Consider the following 26,784-nt stretch of genomic DNA (forward strand, 5'->3'; position numbering starts at 1 on the left):
ACTGCAGTTCATAGCACATTTGACATCTTTTAAATCTAACTCACATTATTCCCCTAAAAGAATCAACAGGCCTCAAAACACATGCTACAAATGAAAACCTTTAAAAGTGCAATGACTTTTCTTAAAGCATCTAGACTGGCAAACTGAGGCCCAGAGAAAACACTGCAGAGAGGAACAAATCGCCAGTGTTTGGGTGGTGTGCTTTTTATTATTTCAGTTAAGGTGAAGTTTTCATTAGGCCCATAAGCCCCCCCTTTTGAAAGCGAGCCCTTTTTCTGTGAAACTTGCTGGACAGCAGCCGCTTGCAAGTGGCAGGGTATGTTTGTTCAGCTTTTATTGGGAGATGTGGTTTGAAGAAGTTAAAAAGAACCCTTTTGTTGTTCTTGGGGTTCATATTTTCTCTGGAGTCGCTCCACGCGCGCTGTTTGTTCCCTGACTGAAAATGAAAAGGGTAAAACCTGAATGCAATAACTCACCTAAAGTGAAGACAAACTCTCAGAAGACTCCATGGATAATCTCTCAGATAAGATATAAATCAAGCAGGGTGAAAACCATCAGCTACAGGCTTTTATTGAAGGTGGTTTCCAGAAATAGTGTTTAGACAGTTTAACTTCACGCTTTAAATGCTCGGCTGAGACTTAGTGAACAATTTAGCGACCCATCATAATGTAATCCACAAAACTGATCCCAGACTTAAACCAAAGCCACTATGTTTGATCAAATGCTACAGCACCAGTACTGTCTAAAGGCTATTGCTCTAATATTACTCAACCTGTGCAACCATGTGCCTTAAACATTCCTACATATGGGTTTATAATGTGATTTTCAATAATATTTTCTTCACCAGGATTCTCCCTCGGAGCCTCTTTATTAGAGTAAAAACACATTCATCACCTGTTTCACATTAAAGTTTCACGCATGCAGCCCCAACCCCTTGTATCTTGTAAACTCTGCTTCGTTTACTTAGCCTGGCTTTCATTGCGGCCATTTTGTATGGTTTACCTTTGTTTAGTTTATTAACCCAAGGGGTTACTTAACTTAAACATCCCAGCTGAATGGGTCGGCTCTGGGTTTCAACATTTTTAACAAAGGTCTTTTTTACACTGTTGAAAGTGACAGAGGGTGAGGACGATAGAGTTTATGACCCACACTGACAAATGGTTAGAGTTGTCAACTGGGAATTTGATTGGTGGATGAGTTGGTTTTTTTTTTTATGTGAAATTAACTGAATTAGTTGCAGCAATATTAGACATTTTTTTAAAAGCTGTAAATCACAGATTTTATATTGCAATCTGCTTAATTTAGCTTTCAGGTAAAATTGACTTAACTGAAAGACTTAAAACCCAATTTTAAGTTTAATTTAGACACCGACAAAATTATATTGCCTATCTAACTTTCACACTGCATCACTTGCAACAACACAGGTCACTAACTCTGAGGATTTTCCTTAAACAAATAAGGACTTAGACCAACATTAGATGGAAGGAAAGCCTAAAAAATCTGTGCACACACTGAAAGTTAAGAGAGTCCTCATTTGCAAAACCAAAAATATCCCCCCGTTTAAGAACCGACCCACGGCTGATGGCTGCCGCTCCGTTCCCATGCTCCAGCATTGTGTCTCTTCCAGCTGCAGCCAGGGAAAATGGGGGAGGCACACTCATGGGTGGTCTACCCCACATGGTCCCACACTTTGCGGTTTGCGCCCTACATCTGATAGCAGTGGCTCTCAGCTGGGGCGTGCACGGCTCACATTCTCTGTGCCATTTTACTGCAACAATCCTGAGCTCCAGGAGGAGGCTGGAACTGTTTACTGTGCAATATCTTCATCAGAGCCGCTCACACTGCACAGCTGGTGTTCCATACACCAGCGCTACCTTTTCCTCACCAAAGGATGAAAAATTCTTCTATGAGTTGATGAAGTACTTGCACCATTAATCAGGCAGATGGTTAATGGTTCTTAGTGATTGTAACTTTTATCTTCTTATCCATTTATTCCTGCGTGCTGCTTTTCAGATAATGCTGCTAGCAATAGATACTTTTATCATGTTGAGTTAAGTGAGCATTAACTACTTGTGCTGCACCATAACCATTACTCTGCACACATTTGGCTCAGAGAGACTCTCACACACCCTTGCTCTGGGGGTAAAATCAATCATTTCTCAGCCAGAAGGTTTTGTAATGTTCATACAAATCACACTGAAATTTCAATTGTGAACACCATACAGTGTAGTTAGTAAGGGAGGGGGCTGTTAGATCATTTATACTGAAGTGGATTTGTCCTCAAGCCACAAATACCACATTTTATTGACTTTCATACACTGGTAATCTATTCTGAGGTACAGGAGCACAATTATCTTCATAATAAGATTTTATGGAAATAATCAATATGGGGAGCAGAAGAAATTTAGATTGGTTAGGCTTCAAGTGTGGTCTTCTCTGCAGTACAGGGAAACTATGGTTCTTTAAAAAATGTTCCCAGGAACAGAAAAGCCAACATGCTGCAATTATCTTTTAACCCAACCTCACACATGCGAAGATGGATACTGCTATGTCTTTTTATTTTCTGTTACAGGGGCAGCAAATTGTGTTATAGGTTATACTTTCTTTCAGTCAACCATACATTGTCATCATATTTTGATGAAACTGTGTGTAGTTTTGATGCAGTAATGTGTTGTCATTTTATTTAGACTACAACTATGTCATCTTGAGTTGGGCAGCTTTATTATCATCCTGTGCTGCTTCTGTTCCTTCATGGTCATTTATTATATGACATGTATAAGGACTGCAGTGTTTTAGTAGGTCAAATCTAGGTCAACATCCCATCACAGTAGGTGCTTTAAATCCCAGGCCGACTAATATGATTTATAGCTATGGCAAAGGGGGTGATGCTTTCTGAATGCAAAAAAATATTGAGAAAATCCAGATGCAATCATAGCTTGGCCAAGTGTTTTCCCATTGAGTGTGTGTGTGTGTAAAGCAGATGGGTGGTTATAAATTCTTCTTCAGAAACAGTTTTTCAAATGTTTTATGCTTGTTTCTGAGCGACATGCTCAACAATGAGCTCCAGAAGGTTCACCATGTAAAAAGTGAAATCATTCATTCTGTACTAAAACAGTGGATAAAACTGATGAGAGCTCTGAAGTCTCCTGGTTAGAGAATACAGAGTGCCTCATCTACATCTAAAGCCACCAACAAGCAGGCAATAATGCAGAACTCTTGTGAATTAGGCCATGAAAACTAAAACTGATCTTACTGATCATCATTGCCATAGTCAACCAGGCAAACTGTCATCTTCTTGTAATGTGTAATCTGAACACACCCTCGGCCTTCAAGCACCTACAGCGTTCGATTGTTTACAGAGACACAGATAAAGTTAGTCATTACTCACGTATGTTACTGGGAGGTGTTTGGAACAGTAGACCAGACCCAACAATACAAATATGTAAACAACATCAGCTGCTACTGTGCAAAACAATTTAAGCAGGACCATCCACAATCCACAATCAATAAGCAGAAACAGCGGATTTGTGTCGTAAAACCAAGCTGCATGTCTCCCCATGAGGACAGTAAATGCATCACCACGTGTAAAATCTTCACACCATACACACATTCTGCTCATCATGTGGTGAGAAGGATAATTGAAAAGAGCATTAATAGCTACAGCCATACAAAATAAGACAAAATGAATGAAATGCAATTAAGTTAACTGTGTGGTGCTGAAAACTTCATGGTTTTAATTAGATTTTTAAAAATTGCATTGTTTAAAGTGAATTTACCTGGAGTTCAACAAGACCCCAACCATTAAAGATGTAATGATTGTTTCACACAGTTAAAAGACTAAAGACTATCATGTGTGTCTGCACATACACCCCACATGAATGAACGTGAATCAAATGTTATCACATTAGTCTGCACCCCCAAACCCAAGAGAGTTCATTGATGGTTAACATATTTGTAAACAGTAATTTCCTCCTCCTTCTACAGCTTCATCTCCTCTGTAATGTTGAACACATCACGACAAAAAGAGCCATAATTAAAGGAACATGCTGAAAAGGCTTCTTAAATCATTAAATAATGAGGCAGCAGTGAAAGAAGGCCTCACACTTGCTGACAGCCTAATAAATATCTATAGTCATGAAAGATGAAATGTTGGTATTGTTAGTGGCAGATGTACATGTAGACCATGCTGCTTGGAATAAATTTCACTGCCTCCACTTCAGAAGATTCATTGATGAGAAACAATAAATTACTATGTGATCAAACACAGTTTGTATTTTAGTAACTTTTGGAAATACTGGTATGTATTCAGCTCTGATTTTCAAATAATGTCACCTTTTCTTGCAAAATAAAGAAAAACTTTATTTATTTATTTATTTATTTTTTAAAGTCAGTCAGAACCTGAAGAGGTTTACACTCGGGCTTTTCTACATCTGATAACGATCAACGTTTTTCCCAAAATTTGGTATTCAACCTTTGGGAGTATAAGTCTTCAGGTCCTTGCAGTCTGGACAGCATGAGAACACTGAAGAGTATCAGTTTCCTTTGTATTTTTCACGTCTTATCATACTTGAACTTTTAGCAATGATTGCTGAATTTTAAGATGTTGCAGCTGATGGAGGCAAAAGTGGCAACTGGCTCCTCTTTTATCCTGAAAGATTTCTACAGTTATCACTTAAATCTGTCCACAGTCTTTAATTCACTGGCAGACACACAAAAGACCTTCACATGTGGGTTTAGAGTATGTGGGTTTCTAACATGATCAGTCTATCACAGTCTACGTTAACCTCACGAACTCTTGATTTTCCATTTCTCCCTTGTGTTTATTCGGTTTTCAAAAAGAAAAAGAAAAAAAAAAAAGCCACACTGTATAACAACATATCACACATGCAGCACATTCTGTACCTGCTTGTTCCAACAATTCACTGGATGCAGTTTTTGTGTTTTTATAGTGAAATAGGTAAACAGACAGATAATTATGCCAAAACACATTTTACCAACTTTACAGCCTGCCACATCGATGCCACATCTACAGCAAGGACCTCACTGTGTTCTCTTTGACATTTAGCAGATTTGTGTTCCGTGCGGTCTTATCTCTCACTGTGTCAAATAAACTAAACATAAAAAACTACAATGTTTATCTATAACAAAACTAAGCATGTGCAGCCATGCTAGTGGCTCTATGAAGCTGTGCTTTGAACTAAATACTAAAGTCAGCATGCTGCACTTAACATGCTCACAATGGCAATGCTAACATGCTGAACTCCAGCAGGTAAAATGTTTATCATATGCATTTGCTAATTAGCACCAAACACAAAGCACAGCTGAGGCTGAATGTTTGGTTTTTACAGTTCATGCTGTGGGTCGCATGATCCCATAATCACCAGATTTTATAGCAATCCATCCGAATGTTAACATGTAACTCAAAACTACATGTCAGCTTAGGTTTCATTATCTCTCGATGAATGTCTGTGCAAAACCTTTGCCAATCTAATGAACGCTGGGAAAAGTGAAAGTTGTGACTTAACTAGTGGCACTAGAGAAAACATTCAGGGGTCACCAAAGTCTGAAAACTATTAAATATTTGTGCCAAAAATCAGGAGATCACCAAAGTTAGTAGAGGATGATGAAGGTCTGTGCCAAATTTCATCCCAATCCATCTGTTGGTAAAATATTGAATTCTGGGCCAAAGCGGTGGACACACTGTATGCTAGAGTAACAGTTTCACTGCAGTGTGAAGGATGGCTGAAAAGTGACAAAAGAATAAACACGTGAGTGTGTACGTGCATGTATTTGCATGTGGGAGACGGTTGGGGCAGAGTAAAGTGTACAGAAGCACATGTATGTGTGTGGTGCAAGCGTGTTTGATTTCAAAGCATGGCACATGAAACCTAAAACTTGGGAAAAGCTGACAAAACATACAGATCCCAGGTGGTTAATGGGCCGGGAGAAATGACCAGTTGACCAGCGTCATAGATGACCCCATTGTGATGTGCCCTCTCAACCGGCCAACCCCATCTGCTACATATTACACCTAGCAATGTTTCTGTTTTTTCAACATATGTAAGAGGTGGGTGGTCTTGTGATAACACAACACGAAGCCTGCCATGTTATTGAATGACCACCATCGTTGCAGTCGCAAAGATGGAGGCTCCCAGTGTGGCTGGTATGATGTGTGATAACAACTTGCTCATTACTTCATGATGCCACTTTGATACCAGTTGTTGTCAAGATGTGGCTTTTGGGGCAAAGGATCTTTTTTTCTGCTTTCAAACTATCAATTCAACTCTTTCGTCATCTTGTCTCAGCCAAGTGTCTCAGAAACACACAGACAAACAAAAAAACAAGAGTCTGTCCGATTTAGAAAGCAGTGTGCACTATGGGAGCTGACTCAAGAAGGTTCCAGGTGTCAGGGGTGAGAGGTTGAATGTCCTGGTAGTGTGGGTGGTTCTGATGAAGCCCTGTTGGCAGTTAATGAGGACTGAACAGCAACACTGATCATCCCTTGTAAGTTGTGGGAGGCTAATCGCTGGATATTCCCTTTGACAAGGGAGATTACAGGCCGAGCCTGAGGCTGGACAATGGAGATTTGCCATGTAATGTCTCCACTACAGACTCAGGACATAAAAAGGGTGGATCAGACCACAGGAGAGAGGAATTAGAGGAGGGAAAGGCAGGGGGGTAGATGTGACACTGGCCAAGAGGTGCCACCTCAGGGACAATGTGAGCACGAGGAGGGGCTGGAATGGTGGGGTAGTGGGATGGGGTGGGGAAAGGAGGCATAACACAAAGCTCAGCATCACATGGGTCAGCTATGACCTTACCAAGTGGCCCCGTGCACTGGGTATAAAAATGCTCTGTTTACCTTAGCTTCACGAAACAATGTGTCCTAATACTGTTCTGTACCTGCTGGTAACATATTCACAATACCAACTTAATAAGGTGCCAAAAAAAAAAGTCTGGCAACACAAAAAGAAGCTTATTAACATTCAAATAAAGAATCTTTTACATCTTTATTAAATATATTGTTGCTTTCTAGCAGCCACTTGATCCATGGATGTGATTTTGGCTCTGTAGAGAAAAATCCAAGAGGACCACTGAGGTCTCAGTCCATCAAGCACATGGAAAGCTCATAACTCAGTAAGACAGAGCTCGCTTTAGTGGTTTTCAGTGACACAGATGACTTTTACAGAGGCAAAAGTATTCCACACTAATAGAAGCATACACTCTTACACGTGCAGATGTACCAAATACACTGCACCTACCTCAGTGGTCCATGTAATGTACATTACCTTTAGGGACTTAATGTATAATATAACATGACAAAATACTGTTTGAGGTTTGGCTTGGCCATGATGCTCAGTTTTGGATTCGGTCATTAAAACACCAAACTTCCATTCGATTAAAGTATCACAGGTATTTGACTTTTTATGAAGTACACGTAGGGCTGTTCAGTATTTTAGCAGCTATTACCATTTTTTGTCAGTGATAGATGATTTTGTAATTGGATCTTGGTTCTACAAATTTCTCTTCTACACATACATAGACTCCTTGTGTGTTCTTGTGTAATCTATAACAGTGTAATGAAGCTAATTTCTTTAAATGCTGTATGAGTGTTCTATGTTATTCATACACTGGTCACACCGTTCCTTGTTTTTATATCAGTCTATACTCCAACAAAGGAGGTTAAATAAAGGTACTGTGATGGTTTTCTCCATTTTGGATTATCCACCTTTTCCTTCAATTAACCCTGGAACACTAATGTCAGGTGATTTTCACCCACGTGATCATTCTCAAGTGATTTTCATTGTGTTGCTGCTTTTTTTGAAATACCTTTTTTTTTCATTTTATGATAAACATCCCCTGTTTGAAAAATATGAATCTTGTTGAAAATCTGTGAAGCCTTCCTTTAAATGTTCTTATGATCCTTTATGATGTTGGCATGAACAGGCTCAGCAGGGAGTGTTTCTAGGACAGTGAGGGACAACATGTGACTGAGGTCAGCCAGACCTGCAACTGCTGTTTCTGAAATACGTCATCTACAGTGATCAGTTAACTTTGACTCATGTTGTTGCTGTTTTCTTCCTCCTGTTGATAACCCTTATGTCACTTCTATTTAAGACATGTGGCTTTCTGTTTTGCCAAAAAGTCCTTTGGGTTTGGCGTGAGTGCTGAAACCAAGAGAAGCATGCAACATCTTGTCTGTGAAGACGGACAGGATTTTTTTTAGAAGCCTGCGAGGACCACCAAAGACGTCAGTTTCAAACGCAAATTAATTACAATCTCAAGGAGGATGTGATCCGTGTGAATTAAACTACAAGTTTCAGTTCTTCTCCCTTTATGTTTGTGTGCGTTTAATTTCAAGCACTATTCCACAAATGTTCACATGCACTAAAAAGAGCTTGGATCCCAAAGGCTCAGTGACGGTCATGGGAATCTGAAGCTGCACATTCAACGTAAACACCCAGTGGCAGCCTGATGAGAGTCCTTCGGCTCTGAACACATACGGTATAATTTGTGAAGCTGCAGGCTGTGCCATTGGCACTTCAGAGGAAAATGTTACTCTGTCACACACAAACTGTTTCAGGCTAGAAAGGTGAAACATGATGTGACAGGAGGGGAGTAGATGGGGGAACTTGTACTGAAGATATAAAGGTGAAGAACCGACTGTGGTACTTTAATTTAACAGCTGAAGTTTTAAAATCCCAGTGCATTTAGAAAGCTGCCATCAACACATATAATCTCTTAGCTGAGCCCATTGAAAGCTGTGTCCCAGGGGTTAATTCTCCCATCACTCCATGTTTGAATCAACTCCTGACTCACGTTGAGATGAAAGCCACAGAATCCCAGGACCGAGCCTGGACTCCGAGGCCCAGTGATCCTGGACGACTGGAGTGGATTATTGCATGTTCGTCTCGTCGGACCTCCATCGGGACAGGGAAACTGAAAAGAAAAACAATAATTAGAGATAATTGCTTGTGTCCAAACACGAGCGTTAAAGCCCTCCTCCCTCCCATCTCCTTTCGTAGCATGTGAGGTGGAATGAAAGGGACACCCCCCCTGTTTTGACAGCTGGGCAGGCGAACATAATTTGTGACAGCTGAACTGAAACGTCTTTAACCACAGGGAGAGACAGAGAGAGAGAAGGATTTGGGCTAAGAGAGAAATGGTGAGAGGGAGAGGGAAGATCAGTCAGAGAGGTCCTGGCTAAAAGAAAGGAAGAAGATGTCAGAGAGGGAAAAAAAGAAAAGAATTGGGCAGAAGTGATTGCCGTGTAGAGGGGTGGGATTTCAGCTGAAAGGGATGAGGGAGGTTAAAAGGGGGAAAATTAGTCACACACCATAAACTTTGAAGAGAGGTAGAATTTAAAATAACCCACAAAAAAGAGGACAAGAGACAGCTTAACATCAAATGCCTGCGAGTGGAAAAGAGGAGAATATTTAAACAACAGAGCTTGGCTGAACATGGTGTCATGCCAGGTTTGACACATTGGGTTAATTTGCTGCTCCCTGGAGCTGACCCTTGAACTTCGGGGACACGAGGTCGAATTGAACTCAGAGTGAGACAGCCAAAATCATGTCAGTCTGAGGAGCGGGGTCATGGGTCACCTCGGAGATTCTTGATATATTGGCCAAAACAAGGACCATATGTGGACGGAAACAGAGTTGAAACAAAAATAAGTCCTGATTTTCCATCCTCTCTCCAAGCGCAGTTTCCCTTTTCTTTTTCTGCTCCTTCTTCACCTCCCCTCCTGTCCAACATCTCGACCCACCACAGACTTTCTGCCCTAATTCAATAAAGTCATAAATACCAGCGTAGCAGCAAATTGACATAATGTTGGCTGCATGCCCTTTAAATTGTCAGTGACAGAAGTTTTCCCAAAGGTGAAATATTAATACAAACACAGGATTTCTTTTCCAAAATACCCAGCTCCCAAATTCTCTCATGTTTACTTTTCTCCTTGCTCCTAATTTCTGTTAGTGTGAAATGTTATACTTACTGTTGCATTTACTGACGGGGGAGGGATGGAACCCTGGGAGCAGGGAGAACGATCCTTATGGGGCATCACTCAAGTCACAAAACTGAGTCTTTCTCCTTTCAGTTTCACTTCATGGGACCAGGAAAGCTCCTTTCACCATCTGGGAAGTTTGAGTAAATCACTGATTAATCACCAGTCAAACAGTAAATAAACTGAACATTAATAATTCCTCACTATTTGCCTTGTGCTGCAGATTCTTTCACTGCTGCATCAAATAGTAATGAGACATGATTTCCCCCCAAAATCCCCAAACTATTCCATTATCATATTAAAGTGCATGCTGCAGTAAAAACAGAAGCTGTTCAACGTGTCAGGCTGTTGTAATTAGTGAGAAAAAGGCCAAAACATGATTCAAGCTTCACATAAGACTGAGGATGTGGGGATTAATGCTGTTAGTTCTGCAAATCGGCAACAGGTTTAAAATGTAAAGTCACATTACATTTAATACAGCAGCCTCATTGTTCTATCAAAAAGCCTGTTATGAAATTCTTTACCACATCTTAACCATTTTTACTTATATATAGTAATATATAGTATATCAATGCAATGTAGAATAGTAGTGTTAGATATATTACTACTGCACGTATACTGCATATTTACTGCTTTCTGGCTGTTTGGTTGTTGTCTCACCCCAGTTGTTGCTTTTTCTGTATTATGGAGAGTTTGTTCTAATATGAAAAATATTTGTTCCATTTGTTTAATGGTGTGTATGTTTTATGTTGATAAAGAACAATAAAATATAAGACATTTTAAAATAATGAGTAAAAACATAAATAAGCCTAAAATAATAACTTGAATAACTTGTATTTCTTAATTTATCTAATTGGCTTTTAATTTGTTGCCTTGAGTCATATTTAAAAATAGCTTTATGAATAAAAATGATATTTTCCTTCAAGGTCCATTTAATAATTTTATTACTTTTATTTTGTGACAAGTGAACAAATTCAGCTGCTATTTGAGAAGATGCCCATTTAAAAAAGACAAAGTAATACAGAGAATATACTGTAAAAATACTGTGATGAATAATAAAATAAAACAAGAAAAGTTTCACAGCCTAACACAAAGTACTTCTGCAAATCCACTTGTTGAAGTCATTTAATTTGCCATATGGAGGACTAAAGCCACCCCCTTACCATACACTAATTGAAATGCTATTCATAAATCTAATCATCACAAAACTCCTTTTCCACATGACGTCCTGTGGTGTGACAAAGCACTGACCCTTACTGAAGGTACATGTAATATCACTGGGAATATGGTCAAATCCACTGTGGTTGCCCCCGATACATATACTCTATATGGTTATTTCCACAAACGCAGCAGATGAAGCTCACCTCACTGCACTCTCTGAATGAGCTGAACACCTGCTCTCTGAGGTGAGCTGGAGACAGAGTTTAGTCGTAAAACATGAGGTGAAAGTTAATGGGGAGCGTAGGAGGGAGGGTGGGGTGAGACAGAGGGACACAGCCATATAGAGCCATATTGATTATAGCTGATAGTTTTGCCACATTAGCTCAGAGGGCACTCTGAGTGAGACTATTTCAAAAAAAGTGTGTGAATTAAAATGTCCGGGTGTGTTTTCCCTGCACGTCTTCAGCTGTATGGATATGCAGGAGTGTCCAAGTAACTGCCTGTAGGTTCTGTCTTTGCATATGGTGTGTGTTAGAGGAAAGCAGATTCATGTTTACATGGATGTGTGTGTGTAGCTCAGCTCCATACAAGGATGAGTATGTAAATGGGTTGTTATGCTGAGAAGGTCTGCAAATCATTTCCTGTGGGCTGACTATTTATCAGATCCCCTTCAGGTTTAGACACTACTCTCACAAAGTGTCTGCTTGTGTGTATGTGAGTCAGGAAAACTGACAGAGAGGCAATAATTTTGTTGTTGCTGCATCTTAAATAAGAAGGAGATAATTAGCATTTTTACCAGCTTCAACACCAGAAGCACAATCACACTTTTATCTGAAAGTGACAAACCGGTTGAATCAATTTGAAAGTGACTGGAGCAAAACTGTGGAAACTCTACATGATCATGTGCAGTGTGAGTGTGCAGTGTGAGCAGTAAATACTCTACCTTCCATGCACAGACCTGCTCGCTGGGTGGTGACACTGCTGGCGAGTGAACTGAAAACTGCAAACGACAAAGCTGGAACAACAGGAAGATAATTCAGATTTGATTGGTTTCACGTGTTCTTCATAAACAACAAAGTTTTCCTGCAAACATGGAATCCATTTGTCCCCCGTCTTCATGCCCTGTAGTTGCACAGGCTCTTACATAGCAACACACACACACACACACACACACACACACATAAGGAAAAATGAAAGCAGGCCCACCACCAGCACTGGGATCTTTTGATATACAGTCAGGAACTTATTTTGAAAACAGCCACTTTCAGCTGCTAAAAATAATCAGGAGGAACCCAGAGCCTAAAATGTGAATGAAGCTTGCCAGATTTGCTTCTCCCAATGAAACAGAAAAGCCCTGACAGAAGCTCCTGACCTTTAACGTCATTTTAGTGAAATATTTGCACACATGCTTGCACACACGACACTGTTACTCAAGTTACTCAATTTACAAAACAAGAATTTTTTTTTTTTTTACTGGTGGTATCATGCTGATTTTTTATTTTTTTTTTTTTGTAATTGTTTTTTAAAAATATTTTATATATATCCCAAGTTTTGGGATGAGCACAGCACTACAAGTTATGTATTAAAAATTAAAAATGATTTTTTTCTTGAAAGTATGTTTCCATTTTTGTGGCTAATCCACTGGCAACAGTTTTCCAGCAGTGGTTCCAAACATGAGTTTTAGATCACCCAGGTACAAAAAAAAGGAAAAAGAAATTTTATTAAATGAACTTTGTGTTTATTCTTCAGACTTTGCTTTTTTATTTTATATTTAGGCCCAAACTGACAAGAGAAAGTCACCCTACACATAACTACAACAGAGACAAAAGGTCAGAAGGAGATATTGCCCTTTCAAATAAACGTTACACTACATATTTCAATTTTAAAGTCTTCACACAGACTCAAACAAAAATACAAGTATACAAATAATATAAGTACAATCAGCAGGAACAGCTGTTAATTCAACTATAGCAATTAAGATATTAAGTAACAGACCTGGAGGCAGGTTTAAAACAAGTGCTGTGCAGCCAAACATTGTTCAAACTTTATTTTAACGTGAAGTGGAGAAAGTTTCCAAACACAGCAGATGTGTCAGACTGAATTTTGTTGGAAATGTGTATAAAGTTTTAGCACGTAAAACGTAATATTTGTCATTCAGTACAGACTTAATCACAGAAAAAACACTCAGCATAAACAGTGAAATGTTAAAGATGATAATAACTTTTAAAAATACGGTTTAGCTTTTTGTCACTCCAACAAAGCTCCTTGTTGAGTGTTACAGAGAATTTCCTCACACAGTGAGATTAACACCAACTTCAGTTGTTTGTGAGCCGCAGAGACCAAGCCTTCTCAGTCCGCACCATATGACAGTATGGTGGTGTAACAATGCAAGCACAATGACTGGGTCCACTCACTGTCAGCACAAAGAGCAAGGTCACTGCTAATTACTCTAATCATGATTTCCAGGGATTATCTGAGCCTTTGGTATTTTTGATTTCAAAAGGAAAATGCCATCTCAGATGTAGTTTCCAAATCCATCCACAAATGTTTAGCTGGGAGCACATGTGGTTCAGTGAGAGGGCCTTCAGCTTAGGCCTCCAGCACAATCAAACCACTTCAGTGGCCTCAAATTACAGCTCATCCTGGAAATCATGTGACAGAAAGTACAGACTGAGCAGGATCCAGCAGGGATACACAAAGAAAAAACACCTGTTGCTCAGGGAGAGCTTTGTATTTTATTCTGAAATAAACGTACCCACCTAGCTATAGAAATGATGGCATACTCCAGGCTGCGTTTACTTGGTTTGTGCACAGAACTGTAATTAATTGACTGTTATTGCTGTTTGCCTTTAAAGGAGCTCCAGCTGGAAATAAAAAGTGGTTTCCCTTCGTATTAACCATAAAATTACTGATAATGACCTATTCATAACCTTCAACTCACACCAAAAGTCATTCTCAAGGGATTTTGTGGTCGAATATTTCCACTTTCCCTGTTCTCTTTCATTTCGGAGTTGTTGTTCAGCATGTCCCGTAATACTTTCATCAATCGTCTGCAATGCTCCAAAATGGTCAAATAATGGGCCCTGTCGGCCACCCGCATTTTACTGTGCTGTAAAAATAATGAAAGTCATATTGCGCTGCGGTTTCTAATCTGCACAAGCAAACGGCGCAAGTTTGAAGGAGGTCCCGAGCTGTTTTTTTTAAAATTGCTATGAATTTTCAATCTGGGACGGTGTTGGAGAGCGCGCATGGTGCACGGAGGTCTGAGCAAGTGTTATCGAGTCAGGACTTACATTAGGAGCTGACTGCAAACAGTGTATGATAGTAGTAGAGCTGAAAATATAACTAGGCACAAATTATTTAATAAACAAATGATTGTTAATGTCTTTTCCACTTTTTCTTAATTAATGTGTCGACTGTTCCTGGACCTGATGCTGTGTTTAACTCTGGCTGTACAGGAAATGAAGAAATATTATTCTACAAACATGCTTCATCTTAGTATAATGGATTTAGTCTAATTTCTTATTGATTGGATTTACGTGTCCAATTAAAATTTGGGGAAAGGTGAGTTTTTTTAAGCAAAAGGTGAAAAGATGTGTGCACTATTTTAAGAGTAAAAACAAGTTTAATAACAAAGAAAAATAAAGTTACGCCTACGTTTCGCTGCGTATCGATAAAATGTCCCAAAATAAATGGATCAATCAGTGAAGTAAATGTAGTTGATTAAAGGTGGGAGGGGAAACAGGGTCGTTTTCAGCCTTGACTCAAATAAACAAAAACGCTTTTCCTTCTTAGCATTTCACTTGTCAAACTGACGCCTTCCTCATCCCGAATAAACCACCTGACCTGACCCAGTGACTGAAGGTGCAGTGATTTCCTCAGTGTTTCTGCCCCCGTGTGGTGCAGTGACACTCTTGTTTGTCCTGCAAACACAGCCGACAGTAAACGCCTCACTGCTTTCTGTTGAAAAACATGAAATAAACGTGAAATTACATCTTAATCTGAGTGGATTGGTGGCCCAGATCCTACTATTATTAATATTATTATTACTGTTAGTGGTAATAGTTGTGGTGCGCTCACTGCAGCTCCAAACGGACACTTGGACAGAGATGAGGACATGATGAGGTGATCATTCTTTGATTTTTATGGTCTAAAACCACACAAAAACGATGCTGTCTGAACAAATATAACCAAATTGTAAATGACCATTATTACTTTTTACTTCTTTCATGTTCATTTTCTCCAGCATCCAACATTAAAACAAAACTTAAGTCTCTCTGGTAAATTGTCTCCTTGTTTCTTTCATGCAATAGTGGCTGTCTGCAGGTCCTCTGCCAACATTTAATGGGCATGTACAGTGGTTTGTGCAGCCATTGAGAGACAACAAGCACTGGATAAATATGTGTGCTCTTTATGCTGAATATAAATTTAGTATCTCAATGTTTCCAAAACCGTAGAACCCTCAGATAGAGCAAAGTTTGTCCATAAATCTCAATTTTAATGAGATTTTCTTCCATGGAGTCTTGTCTTAGTGGATTTTATGACTTCATACAGAATTATTATGGTAATTCTACATGATAACAGCTGTGAGAGGAGACCTACATTACTCTCATGTTGCTGTGTAGTGAGATACAAGGGACACTGAAGGCTTGTTTTGTCTTATCAAATCACTTCAACATCTCACCCCAGAACTACTTAAAAAGAAAGAGGAAGTGGAAAAGAAAGAGGAATGAAGGTATTATTTAAAGGAATATTATATATAATATTACTATGAATGAAAGTATTATTTAAAGTAATATTATATATAATATTACTATGAATGAAGGTATTATTTAAAGTAATATTATATATAATATTTATGACAAACTGTGTTTGTTAAAGTAAGGGTAGAGGTCTTCATATGCAGGTGGGGATGAACAGGTTGCGTCGCTCTCATCAGCACATCCACTTTCATCCTCTGTCTTCTCAGTCCTACAAGAAATTAAAGGCAAAACTGTATCTGAGAGAGGTTGGATTTAAGAACTGGATAATATCCAAGTGTTTACAGGTCCTGTAGGTTATGCTTAAAGCAAATGTTAGGAAGCTAATTGCCTTTAAAGGAAAACTCTGAGGTTGTGCAGTTTCTCCCTTGACCATTCCTCTATTTGGCATTAGCCACTGAAAACATCGTGGAACAGGTCAGAAGTTGTGACAACATAAGTGAGAGCTGGTGGGCAGAGCATGTGTTCATATGATCAGGGCAGCGGTTTATAGTTATCCTAGGTTAACTGTATTATTCCTGCTGTCTGTTTTTATTAAAGTGAATTACCTTCCTGGAAACCTGCAGGGAGTAATCATCTAAAAACAATAAAACAAAGTGAAAACCTGTAACATTCGACTAATGGAAGGCACATTTTAGTTTAGCAGGATGTCTGTTTAAGAATATTTGATTGGATTTCAAATGAATGTGATCCTGTAATTATTGGGATCTTTTTTTATGACCATACATAATGTTTTGTTTTGCTCAGCACTTGGTTTAGGAACAGTTATGTAGAAATTCATGCCACAACTTGCTTTCCTTTTTATAAAGGATACACAAATATACACTCTAAAATACCTTTGCTATGATGTTACACCTCTGCAAGTTGTTTTTACGAGAAGACCAGACTATTTTGGTCTTAATTATTCCCATATCATTGACACAAGGTTTATTTTATTTTACTAAGAGAATCTTACACTGCTGGTATCTTTCGAAAAATTTCCCCTCTCAGCACTAAAATCCAGTTTAACTTTACTTTCTCAGAGTGACAATAACCAGAACCTATGTGACACATTGCTCACAGTGCAGTGTGCTGACTGTTGCAGAGAGATTAATTGCACCATAATTGGCTGAGAAAGTACTGACAGCCCACAACACTTTGGGCCAAGTGGAAAGTGATCGTGTGGTTAATAAGAAATGAATTCTGGCACCCGTTGTCTGTTTTAACAAGTACTGTGAGTTAAAATTAACTCTATGGCTCCACTGGTTTTATCTGCTCTAGGGCCAACATGTTGCATCCTGGGTAAAAAGCCGTAACATCTGCCTGTTAACAAAATGTGGCTGCACATACCTGTCCTGTAAAACCACAGGTTTATCAAATAGCGTGTTTAAGTAATGGAGGATCCCAGCAGGAATAAAACACTATTGGTTGTCATGTTTCTTACCTTCTTCTCTGATATGTTTCTGTGCAGGAAGTGGGGCTGTCTTCTTCTTCTGATGTGAAAGCTGCGTTACCCACGCAATTCACACCATCATGAGCTGGGAGAGCTACATGGACGCCATCCACAAAGCTGACATGTAGGAAATCAGAAGCCCGCCGTACTTCCTGGGTGATCCCGTCATACGCAGGTGGAGTAGGTAGCATTGTTGTGGTACTGTTTAACATGATTGGTTGACTTAAGGCACTTATTGTAAAAAAAGGAGCCCTTGAGGTTTGCTCCATCTCAGGCCTTACAGGCACCTCTTTGCCCCAGTGTCTGCAGGACCACCATGACATGACACCAAACTTGCAAACACTGGTAAGCACAAAAGTACCCCCAACAGAGATCAGGATGGGCCCCAGCAGTTGTGTCCACACAAAGTCGGAGCTGGCTTGGTAGTGCTTCCAGCCCAAGTTGGTGAACGTGATGCCCACCAAAGCCAGGATGACTCCAGAGAACAGCAGGGTGGCTCCAGTCTTCTCTCCATCCAACAAACTGTCTGACTGACGTGGATGTGGAGCAGGTGAAACCGTCTGAGTCGGGTCATCGGGCAGCCCACTGAGGATGGCTCTAGGATTTCTAGCACTGTTGGTCTCCATTGCAAGCCTCTGTCCCACTATGTCAGTCCAGAAACTTTGAGGTCCTTGTGAGTCCATGAGTCGTCTTGGCGTCACGTGTGCAGACACTCAAAGTGAGCCACACGGTCTCTCACAGTCAAACCGAACAAACACTGAGTAACTCTGTTACAAACAGAGAGAGCAAGTTATAAGTTAACCTCCACTTGCTGGTCAGAAGTACAGGGTGCACCAGTATCAGTCAGCCTGCTCAAATAGCAACTTCACCATGTGTGGTTTAACTTGTGACTCTTACAGCTGAATAAAGACCATGCACAAAGTAGTGATTCTGCCTGTTTGGACAGATTATAAAACATTCAACACAATAGAGTTTAAAAGAACAATGAAATTATAAAACTATACTTATAATCAGCACTATTTGGTTAATATTTCAGGCAGTAAACCACGAGAGCATAAACTGAGGCACTGGGACCTTGAGAGAGGATTTAGTGTTGAAGGTCTGTCTGAGAAATAAGAACATGAGATTCCTGCATGCACAGACTTTGCCCTTGTCATATGTTATTTTCACAGTCTTGTTCTCCTGTTACACGTAAGTTGCCTGTACCAGCTAATGTTGCAGCAACTGAACAATCAGTCAAGTACGTTAAGTGAAAAGTCTGAACAACAGATCAAACTACACATGTTACTGACCAGGCTACATGAGCTGCATGTAAACACAATATTTAGGCATCCAACTGAAAGACACCAGTGACTGCACTGACTTGGCAGTGCTGCTCTCCATTGGTTTAACTGGAATGTTTTTGTCAATCTATTCATCCATTATAGTCCCCTCCATACGCTGCAGCAGAGCAGGCTACAACAGTCACAGATCAACATGTGCCATGAAAAAACATATACATTTTAAATTCAGGATGCAAACAGTGACTAACATGTTTTTTATAGCAGTCTGCTCTTCTCCCAACAGAGATTTTGCATTTGCCTATATGAAAGCACACTATGTGTAACAAGCCAATCTGACAGGAGGATCACATGCAAACAAAAGCTCTTTAGAACAACCATCAAACAAACAATGCCAGTGGCTGATCAGACCTTACCTGTGTGTGTGTGTGTGTGTGTGTGTGTGTGTGTGTGTGTGTGTGTGTGTGTGTGTGTTTTAAAGCTTAACACAGACTCTGCTCATTACACAAAGCATTAATGAACAAAGGAACAAATATCAATACAAGGAATGAGCGCAGTGTTTAAAGAACCACTGGAATTGAAGCTGCACAGATTCTTTCAATTAGCAAACTCCAAATATTTAGGGACTGAACATTTCCTCTCTGGAAGGAAGCAGAGCTCTGTGTGTGTACGTCTCCCGGTGAGTTACACTCGGGTGTATTGTCCCCTGGGCTTATGCTTCATTTCACATGAGCCCTGCCACCATTCGTTCACAGCACATCTGTCCACCATCTATACTGTATTTCCTAATCAGCAATAGTCACAAAGCAGCAGTAAGTGTTTAGAGAACAGCTGTTCAGCATTAAACAATGATGCCACTTCACAGATGATGCCATTTAAAAGAGAAGATATGATGAACCTTAACTTTAGATTTTACTACTTCTATTTTGCTTTGTGTAAAAACATCTACAGCATTTCTGTCAGTAACAGAAAAGCCATCCATCCCTGTTGCTCTCCCTGTGGTTTCTTCCTATTCTCTTAGTTAAAGGGTCATTAGGGAATTTGAATTGAGTCTAATGATGGACGATGTTGAAGGCTTTACAGAATGTGAAGAACTTCGAGGCAAATTTCTGATTCATAATAGTGTCATATCTAAACAAAACTGACTGAAACAGAAAACAGCAAAGATGGTGAGGATATGGTACATACTATATGTGGACCGTCATTCTCAAATTAAAAAGAACCGGCCTGCTACTATCTCATATTCATAAATAAGCAATACAATTACAAAGCAGATTCTGCTGGGTCAAAAGACTGGCTAAGAGACCACCATAGGAATCAGGATGTGACCATTTTTCAGTCATCCCCTCCCCCAAACACTCACACACACACATGCTTACTATGACAAATAGCCTGTGACGTGCCTCTGTGAACATGGCACGGAAGGGTCTACTCCCTCTCCCCAGGGCTGACAGAGCAGTGGAGTCTGCCAGTGGATGGAACTGTAAGCGTCTCCTCACTGGCTCCCACTTTTACTTCCAGTGCTTCCTTTCACCTTTTGAGAAGTATCCATGGAAAAATCTAGAGTGAAATGAACTGACAGGTAGGAGCAACACAATACTATCTTTCTCCAACCACAGGCTTAACGTAGCACCTGAGCCATTGCCTCAAATGTGCAAAAGCGCCAATCGGCCAATTTGAATTTTATTACTACCAGCTACTCTTAAACTTAAAATCACAATCAAGTCAGGAGACAGGATGACCCTGTATTTTAATGACAGCATCTGTGTCCTTTCACTCTTCACTTCCTCTGTTGGGGCCAGTAAAAGATTAAATGCACCTCTTTTCACAAATCAGTCAGATTATTGAAATGTACTACTTTCTGATTCATGCACAAACAGAGCAGGCCAGTACAGGCACATTTGAAAATTGAATCAAAGAACAGAGTCTGAAGTATGTTTAGGAAATGTCTCAAAAGAACCGCATTGGCTGAATAACTCAATGGCTTTTAGTTACTATATATTTCTAAAGCATTTTATTTAGATGGTTCATTCTAATGAGAACATTACATTCCTCTGCAAAACCTGATAGACCGACTGATTGTCTGCTGGTATCAACCAGATAAAAGCATTTTGTCCAAGTCCATTTATAGCAATAAATTTCCTGTCAGTTTCATTAATGCTGAGCTGCGGTCATATTTTTATTGCCAGGGGAAAACAGTTGACAGAGCTCTGCTTGCTGAGTGGAAAATGTGACGGATGCCTTTGGATGCAAGTCTGAAATGTTCAGTGTTTGAGTTATTCTAAAGAGGTCTTCTGGGATTTGGAGCAAGCAGGAGAAGCAGAGGAGAGGAATCCATATTAATGCAATAAACTTACACCATGCTTGTTTGTTCAGATGGTTTTCCTCATGGTGAAGAGGGAGATCAAATGAGCACATCAATTATAAATTGTCCATAAATGTTACTGATGTGGGGCTTGCTCTCTGGATTGTAGAATAACTCAACTCTATGGCTCCAGTGGGCATTTGGACAAACCTTACTGTGATGGGGGACAGCAGAGACCAAATGCTCCCACTGCTCCATTTCTCCAAGCTGACAGTCAGGCTGTCTCAACCAACCCCAGATACTGCCAACCTGACCATTCAGAGACACCAGAATTTCCTCTGTTTTAAACAAATCTGACATTTTGGGAAATGTGTTTATTTGCTATTTTTGCTAAGATTTAGATGATAAGACCAATGCTGCCACAAGCAGCCAGTTGGCGTAGCATAAAGACTGGAAACAGGATGAGACAGCTGTCCCGTCTCTGTCCAAAGGTAACAAAATCAACCTACCAGGTCCACTAAAGCTCATAATTTGTTTAATCTCTGCAAAAAGTTGTGGTTTGTGCAGGATTATTTTTTTGGACAGGAGCACTGTGCTCCTGTGGCCATAGTAACCCCTCATAAATCCACAACTTGTCATTTTCACACTAGTACATGAGATAAAATGTGTTAATTAGTGAACCTTAGCAGTGCTGAATTTTGTTACCCTTGGACAGAACCAGACAAGCTGTTTCAGCCATTTCCAGTGTTTAGGCCAAGCTAAGCTGCTGCTGGTTGCTGCTTTATACTTACACCACTGACATGGCAGTGGTATCAACATTTATATAGGTCTTGGCCAAAAAGCAAATACGTGTATTTCTCAAAATGTCAAACTGACCATATGAATTGCACTGTCATAAACAGAAATGTCATTTTAACACTTAATATAAATCTACTAGGGAGATTTCATTAGCTTCAAACACTAGCTTATCTAACTCCTCAGAAGAAAGCAAATGTCAAACTACTACTTTAAACAAACACACATACATTTTTCTTCACTAGCCTGCTACCTGTGCTGCCCACACACCCAGATTCACAGAGACTCTCAAACTGTATAAAATACAGTGGCCACACACAAGATCCTACATATGGGACCGACACTGTTTTTGGATATGACTTCAGCTCACATATCTCACTTTGGCTTTTCAGAGAATAACATTACACACAAGAGACCCTAAGATCTCTTCCTCTTTGTCTGAGTGAGGCAGACAGGGAAAACTAGAGTCAACACTGATGGCTCACACATGTGGCTGTGAAAAGACAGCTCAGACGGTGTATTTCAAACAGCGAGGAGGAGGTCTTCAGGCCAAGGGACACAAGGCATGACTGAGTGTGTAAATATGCACAAGGTGTTGATGTAGTGCTGAACATGTACACACAATCATGCATACATCCTCCAAAGCAGACCACTGCATGAGGTCATAGCAGTGCAAACAGTAACATGTGCTGTGGTGTCCCTAAGATTTGTTTTTATGCTCTATCACCTTTGCATGTTGGGAGAGACTTTAATCCAAACCTTTAGAGTCCACAGATCCTGAAGTTCAGACGTTTCAGTATACAGCATTTTATCAGTAAAGTATTTAGAAATCTTTAAAGTGAATCCAGTTCTGAGTGCTACTGTGCTACTGACATGTGCCTGTCTCTACATAAAAGGGATTAGGTGTTCACAAAAGCTTTATAAATTAGATTGTGGGTATTTTTTTTTATGTGTTAGGCAGTAACTAGTTACCTTTTACATTACTCTTGCATTAACGTATACCAGGGGTGGCCAACTTGTCCTCGCTGGCCACTGTCCTGCTTGTTTTCCAACTATCCCTGTCCTGGCCACCGCTGATTGACTGGATCAGGTATGTTCAGCCAATCAGAAGCTGAGGGGATGGGGAGGAACCAAAGCCAAATAGGCAAATGAAGATGCCAGTCTTAATACTTTGCTTCCAGAGGAGGGGAAAAAAAAAATCAGAACACTTAAAGTAATCATTTTCATATATTTGTATATATTCATATATTATACATTTAATACAGGCACAATGAGAAATCAAATAGTAGAGACAAAGAGTGGCTGTGATATTGGTAAAAAAATGTACAATTTGAGAGCATTTACACAATTTTGCTGCTTTTAAACTCTGTTTAATACAACATTTAAAGAAAAAGTGACCAAAGAAGGAGCCTTGTAAATTTATTTCAAACGTTTTAAAGGGACAGCAAGAACCAGCTTGCTGATACTGATCTAAATTACAGAATCCTTAATGCATTTAGCTCATTTGACCAAAAACCACTAATAAAATTGAGAGAAAACAGAGATGTGTTAATTTCTCACTGCTCAAATATCTGATGCTACAATTTTAGGATTTTATGTAAACTTGTTCTTTTTGACAACCCTCCAACATTTGACTGATTAAATGTTAAGAGTCACACAAAAAACAGACATTTCCATTATCCATTTAAGATTTTAAGCTTTAAGTTATTAATAAAGGCTTGACTCTTAAACTTGGTACTTAAAAGAATCATACAAAAAATTAGAAACATATAATAACCCCGGCCAGATATGACAGCTGAAATGAAGTTAATCATCGGTTTCCACAAGTTTTCAAGTGAGACATTAGATGAATCAAGAATATGAGTTGAAGTCACCTGTCAACCAGTTAAAACTAAAATGAGCCATTTTTTATAGTACTGAGGACAGTTTTAAAAAAAAAGAAAAAAAAAGAAAGGGTTGGTTATCTCCCAAAATTTGACTAACTTTAGAATAACTCCAAGTTTGGCCACATAACACACTCTGTATTAAACTCCTGCCATAAAGGGTTTCAGCGGTTTTCAATCACAGTTGAGTTAATGTATGGGGATGCAATTTATACATCACATACCAACACAATCAATTTAAGGATGGGGTCAATAAAAAAAACTGACCTACACAACATAAAATACTCCGTCAAGAAGTATAATGGCCCCTACAGCAGCAGCAGCGGCTCTGTATCAGTAAAAGATAAAAACTAAGCACCAAGATTCAATTTTTCGTCCATTTTCTTTACCCACTTGTGCTTTTTATAGTTTCAAGAGGCTGCGGCTTCTCCAAGCGTGCACTTAGTGAGAGGCCTGACAGGTCAATAATCTATCACAGGGCAATGGCAGTAGTGTGTCACAATATCCAACCACAGTCAACAACACTGGATTACTTAGTGAAGAACAGCTGTGATAAGGCATTTAGTCATTCATTTGGTGTTAATTGTGCTGCTGATCACTAACATTGTTTGCTGCAATAAGTATTAGGAGGGTTAAGGTCAATTCACAAGTATCGACAACAAAAAAGACAAAATATAAAACAGTTAAATGATCGAACTCAGTTGCAGGTGGCAAACATGACTCATTCATTTCTGGAAGACAGCTGGGTTGTAAAAAGAGGAAACATCTTCCCTTCAATATCCAAAAAAGGAGTAGAAAAAACACAACTGGCAACTTGTTGGTGCTCTTCCCATTAACTGTGCTGTAGTATACAAAAAGACTAGAGAAAAGGCACATTTCTCTATTAACAGGGCACAAAAGTGATTTTGAAGGCTGAATGTTAATTTTGTAGTGATGTCCCTTGATTTGTTCAAAACATCTAAAAATTGACACAATGTTTAAAAGTTAGGACTGCTGAGCAATTGCTTATGAAGAATAAAAATTCTGGGCTTCAAATAGTTAAGAAAACACCACCCATAAATTAAAATGGGAATTTACAAGAGAAAAATGATCATTATAAAAATTCCCATACAAGACCCCATTGGGGATGCCACTCTAAAAACTCCATGCATTTGATACCACAGAGAAATGTAGCTTAAATCTGGAAACCCAAATATGGGTAAACCATTGATACACTTTTGTTGCCTATTGATCCACAGTATAAGAGGAGGCACTGAGGTCAGATTTTTTTTTTTTTTTGCATTTGTTTGAAAGCACTTCAATGTTATTTTAAAGGTTTAAAGGTTGTGCCACAAGTGTGTGAGAGAGAGGATTCATACTGGAGATTCTACCTTCATTGTTTCATTGCACATGATCAAAAAAAAAAGAGAAAAATCAGTAAACAAAACTGATCTGAGAGTGAAGTCAGAGCCGGTCAAGTGGAAAAATGAAGTGTTAATATTTACAGCTTAGAGGGAGAGGGGGAGAAACATTCTCTTCTTTTCCTCGCAGAAATTGTTTTGTTTTATATTCCTTATAGGCTCTTAATATTAATTAATATATGAGAAAAAAAGAGCATCTGAAAGATTGTTAGTGCACTTTTTTTTTCTTTTTTTTTATGATTTCAAATACAATATAGATTTATATCTAGTCCATAAATTGTTTCTGACTATACAAAAGTGTACTGAACAGAATGCATTATTAGACTTCATATCTACACATTTCCTGAAAGCTCATCTTAGTTTTCTTTTATTCCTTTAAACAGTGTTCAATACTCAGTGCTGTTTTATTGTAGTGAGATTCTCACTTTCCGGGCAAATGCACAGCTGTGCTCAGATTGATCCAGAGGTTCAGGAGGTCTTGGAAGGTTTTGTGTCATGTGAGATATTTTGTTCTTGAGAACCACAGTGGTGGGTCACCTCAGCAATCTGCCATGTAACGTCCTTAAAAAACAAACAAACAAAACAAACACGGGGGATACTACATGAGACGCAGGTGCATTAAACATACCAGTACGAGGTACAGTGGCATCAGACAGTATTCAAGCCACTGTACATTTGGACGGTGAGCCATACTACATACCTGTGGCAAATCTCTTCTTACTGAGAGAAATTCTGTATCCAGTCCCCTGCAGCTCCATGTCCACTCCTGACAGGGTAGTCCCCTCATTCATAAACTGCACTGCCAGAGTGGAGGGGGTTGATGGGCCGTTTGACAGATCAAACTTGGCCCTCAGTGACGCAGCACCTGGAGGCAAACACAAAACAAATACTCTCACTTGCCAGCAGCTGATCCAACACTCTTCCTCGCTTTCCACACTGTCTGCAGGTAAGATTTTGCAAAGAGAGACAAAAAAATAAAATTCTTTACCTTCAATTTCAGATTTTTCCGAGATGTCACTTAGCTTCCACAGACATTTATTCTGCTCTGAATTCCTAAAATGAGAGACAGAAACAACATAGCTTCTGTTTAGCTGAGACAGAAATGTCCTTCAACATTTCACGCTAGCTCCTCCGGATACAGCAAGCACCACATCTCACCAGACTGAGCTGGGCAGAGACTGCATGTTGGTGACTCCTCCGTCAACAGGCACTAAGATCTGCACATTGGTGAGGGGCCCAGGAGAAGCCATGGAATCTGGGTTGTAGCGGTAGTCTAGCCGCAGGTCTGTTGTACTTGGTGTACACTTCCAATATACCGCCAGGTTGAGAGGAGTGGAATGGATCCCATCAGAGAGCACCTGAATGCAGTGCACAGTGTAATTGTTGCTTTGAGGCACAGGGGTTTAGAGGAGCAAATTCAATTCCTGTCTGTTCCACAATGCTCGTGAAGCTAATCTGGCAGCAGGTAGAATATTTTAATATTATAAGAAAATATACATGTACAATTATTTTATCCTGATTATGTTTTTGGCTCACCGCTGGTGGACTGACCTGGTATTTAAGGATGTCCACATTATAGTAGGAAGCTGCAGGATTCTGATCTAAGGCTTTTCTGAGGTAGGAGGTCAGTGCTTGCATGTTGAACCAGAAGTCCTTGGAATTTGAGTCACTTTGGGAAGGATCGCTAGAAAAAAGAAGAAACTCAGATATGTGCACACAAAGACACACAGCCACACACAAGGAATCATCAGAGGCTCAATTA

The 26,784-nt window shown here is 39.6% G+C and overlaps 2 protein-coding genes across 9 annotated transcripts in view; both read right to left on the reverse strand.

The window, feature by feature from the left end:
• Positions 1–13,671: 13,671 nt before the first annotated feature.
• On the reverse strand, positions 13,672–18,526 carry tmem174 (transmembrane protein 174). The gene is made up of 2 exons (XM_026298359.1): positions 17,351–18,526; positions 13,672–16,138 (listed from the first exon to the last, which is right to left on the reverse strand). Exons 1-2 carry the CDS (start codon positions 18,040–18,042, stop codon positions 16,024–16,026), a joined length of 807 nt encoding a protein of 268 aa, XP_026154144.1. The 5' UTR covers positions 18,043–18,526; the 3' UTR covers positions 13,672–16,023.
• A 4,421-nt stretch (positions 18,527–22,947) lies between these two features.
• Positions 22,948–26,784, reverse strand: part of fcho2 (FCH and mu domain containing endocytic adaptor 2) — a 34,787-nt gene continuing 30,950 nt past the window's right edge. For all 8 annotated transcript variants that reach the window (XM_026297105.1, XM_026297101.1, XM_026297108.1 and 5 more), the window contains 5 exons: positions 26,574–26,706; positions 26,181–26,380; positions 26,011–26,075; positions 25,723–25,887; positions 22,948–25,583 (listed from right to left, as the gene is read on the reverse strand). In XM_026297105.1, coding sequence (XP_026152890.1) covers positions 25,561–25,583; positions 25,723–25,887; positions 26,011–26,075; positions 26,181–26,380; positions 26,574–26,706 — 586 coding nt within the window. In that variant the 3' untranslated portion in view covers positions 22,948–25,560. The remainder of the gene's footprint in view (positions 25,584–25,722; positions 25,888–26,010; positions 26,076–26,180; positions 26,381–26,573; positions 26,707–26,784) is intronic.

Source organism: Mastacembelus armatus, chromosome 12, assembly GCF_900324485.2.
Source record: "Mastacembelus armatus chromosome 12, fMasArm1.2, whole genome shotgun sequence".
Lineage (NCBI taxonomy): Eukaryota > Metazoa > Chordata > Actinopteri > Synbranchiformes > Mastacembelidae > Mastacembelus > Mastacembelus armatus.